The sequence below is a fragment of the Nematolebias whitei genome, chromosome 16 (assembly GCF_014905685.2).
Source record: "Nematolebias whitei isolate Nwh7 chromosome 16, NemWhi1, whole genome shotgun sequence".
Lineage (NCBI taxonomy): Eukaryota > Metazoa > Chordata > Actinopteri > Cyprinodontiformes > Rivulidae > Nematolebias > Nematolebias whitei.
The window spans coordinates 27,177,703-27,180,021 of NC_056513.1; the positions used below are offsets into that span (position 1 = coordinate 27,177,703).

The 2,319-nt window shown below is 42.2% G+C and overlaps 1 protein-coding gene across 1 annotated transcript in view; it reads right to left on the bottom strand.

Annotated features, from left to right (window-relative positions):
- Positions 1-638: 638 nt before the first annotated feature.
- clrn2 (clarin 2) overlaps positions 639-2,319 on the bottom strand; it is an 18,321-nt gene continuing 16,640 nt past the window's right edge. Inside the window, exons 2-3 of the mRNA XM_037689944.1 lie at positions 1,065-1,244; positions 639-907 (exon numbers count right to left, since the gene is read on the bottom strand). Coding sequence (XP_037545872.1) covers positions 639-907; positions 1,065-1,244 — 449 coding nt within the window. The remainder of the gene's footprint in view (positions 908-1,064; positions 1,245-2,319) is intronic.

A 2,319-nucleotide genomic window follows, 5' to 3' on the forward strand; every position in this document is an offset into this window, starting at 1 on the left:
TGAATGCTATTTTAATACTCTTAGAAACTTTCAACAGGCATGTGAAAGTCAAAGTAAAGGTGAATTATCACATGCGTGCATCAGATGAGTGTCTTTTATCTTTCTTTTTTAAGAAAAGGGGCAGATGTGATATGATTTGTTTTTCTTCGCTTTGCTCTCTTTCATTCTTGTTTTGAGTTATCATATATAAAATTCCGTTGTAAGTAAGTACATAAAATAAATAAATACATAAATACATAGTAAATCAGTGTCTGGGGTTGCAGGGTCTTCGTGAAACTCTGAGCCTTCACCTCATCATCTGAAGGCCTATTCATGGATCTTCCTCCATAATATGTGTGGTTTACCAAATAGTCATGCATCAGTCTGCTGCCCAAGAGAAAAAGCTACAGCAGTGCAGCAATCTCTTAAAAGTTGTTAGGCTTTTTGAGCAGACCAATTCCTAGTCTGTGCTTGAGTCCTTACAAAGCTTCATTTTCCTTGGAGGTGAGAACATTTTCATTAAAAAAACAAACAAACAAAAAAAAGTGTAATAAGGCTGAAATGGGCCCACACAGACAACATCAAGGAGCTATGGCACCAAGGGGGGTTCATCCTGCTGCTCATCCATCTGCGATGGTAATGCCTCCAGTGTGTGTCCGTTAGTAGAGCAGATCCACAGCTGAGATGGTGGGTTCTTCAGGCTTTTTGATCTCCGGTTTGGGCAGTTTAATACGACTCATGGCGACCACGCCACAGACAGCGAAGTGAGTGCCGACACTGCCGACGCCGAGCCAAAAGGACCAATCCAGGGTGTCGTCCAGGACAACCAGGACGAACAGGTTCTCTCTGTAGTTTGCCACCCGCTCCGTCAGGCCGTGGTGTCTCATGGCTGCCAGGAAACATAAAACACCCAGGGCACCAAAAAGAGCTGGAAAGAGAGAGCAGACGTCAGGGGGGCAAAATGTTCAGGGAGAGGAACATTAAGAAGTCTCTGGACGACTGAGGTATCAGAATAACAACGTATTTAGCAAAAAGCAAATGATGCATTTAACACAAAGATGAAACTGACAGGAAAAAACAAATACCAGCAGTGAGGTTCCACAGGTAGAGTCCCTTGTGGCCCTTGATGCTCTGGTAGGGAACCTTGCGGGTGTTGTACACGGAGAAGGACAGACTGACCAGAGCAAAGCCAACAGCCGCCAAGAGGAAAAGAATCACCATCACGTGAAGGCCACCGTTCAGCGTCTGCACCAGATTTGGGAAAACTGTGGAGGCCAACAGATAAAATGTTCTATTTATTATCTAACCTGAAAGAATCAAGAAGAGCTAAAAAAATAAAAATAAAAAAAAGACATGAATGACCTAACTTCTGTAGTTCATTTTGTATTTTCTTTTTCCAGTTTGCGGATATTGTGCAAAAACTTTAAGTCATTTCTTTAGATTTAGCTCCTTGACCACCAGACATCTTGCAGTCATTCTAAAAATGGTTTTGATCAATATTTCTACTAATTTAAGCTTTGAGCTACAGTTCTGCTATTTTTATCCATCCGTCTATAAATCCATTATCTTTACCCGCTTCTTCCTTTATGGGTCACGGGGGTCGCCGGTGCCCATGTCCAGCAATCACTGTGCGAGGGGTGGGGGACAGCCTGGACAGGTCTCCAGTCCATCACAGGGCCAGAAACAAACGAGACAAACAACCATTCACTCTCTCACTCACATCTAGAGACAATTTAGAGTTACCAATGTAGTGAAGTAGGCTAGGTTAGCTTCAGTTAGCTTAAGAGCTCCACTACAGTCAATTTTTAATAACGGGTTCTCACTTTTTCGAGCTACTTGACAGATACGTGACAGAGGTACTGTGTTGTCGATGGTTTAATCAGTGACATGAGACGTTAATTTTCTTTGACCCATCAAAATGAATGTGGTCATTTATTAACAGAATCAAAATTTAACATCAAAACATTGTACACTTGATTATACTATCGGCTCTGATTAATAAAGCTTGGCACGTTTTACTTAATAAAAACAACAGACATTTCTGAAGATATCTGGATTAATTACTGGCAAGATAGAAGAGTTTTAAAGATGGGAAATGAAGGAGTTTAAATGGAGAGAAAAGATGGATGAGGGAAAGTGTGTTGACGAGGAATGGCACCCTCCATCCGACCCCAGCTCAGCCTCGGTACACTCGGTAGTGAAGCGACTCGTTACCTTTGCAGAAGATAGGTCAGCTCCGATACGGAGTTCCATTTCAACGCTACCTTTATTCCCATATTTATTCCCATGTTGTGGGGGGGGAACAGATTATTTCAGGTGGCTAAAATATTCTGTTCCCCC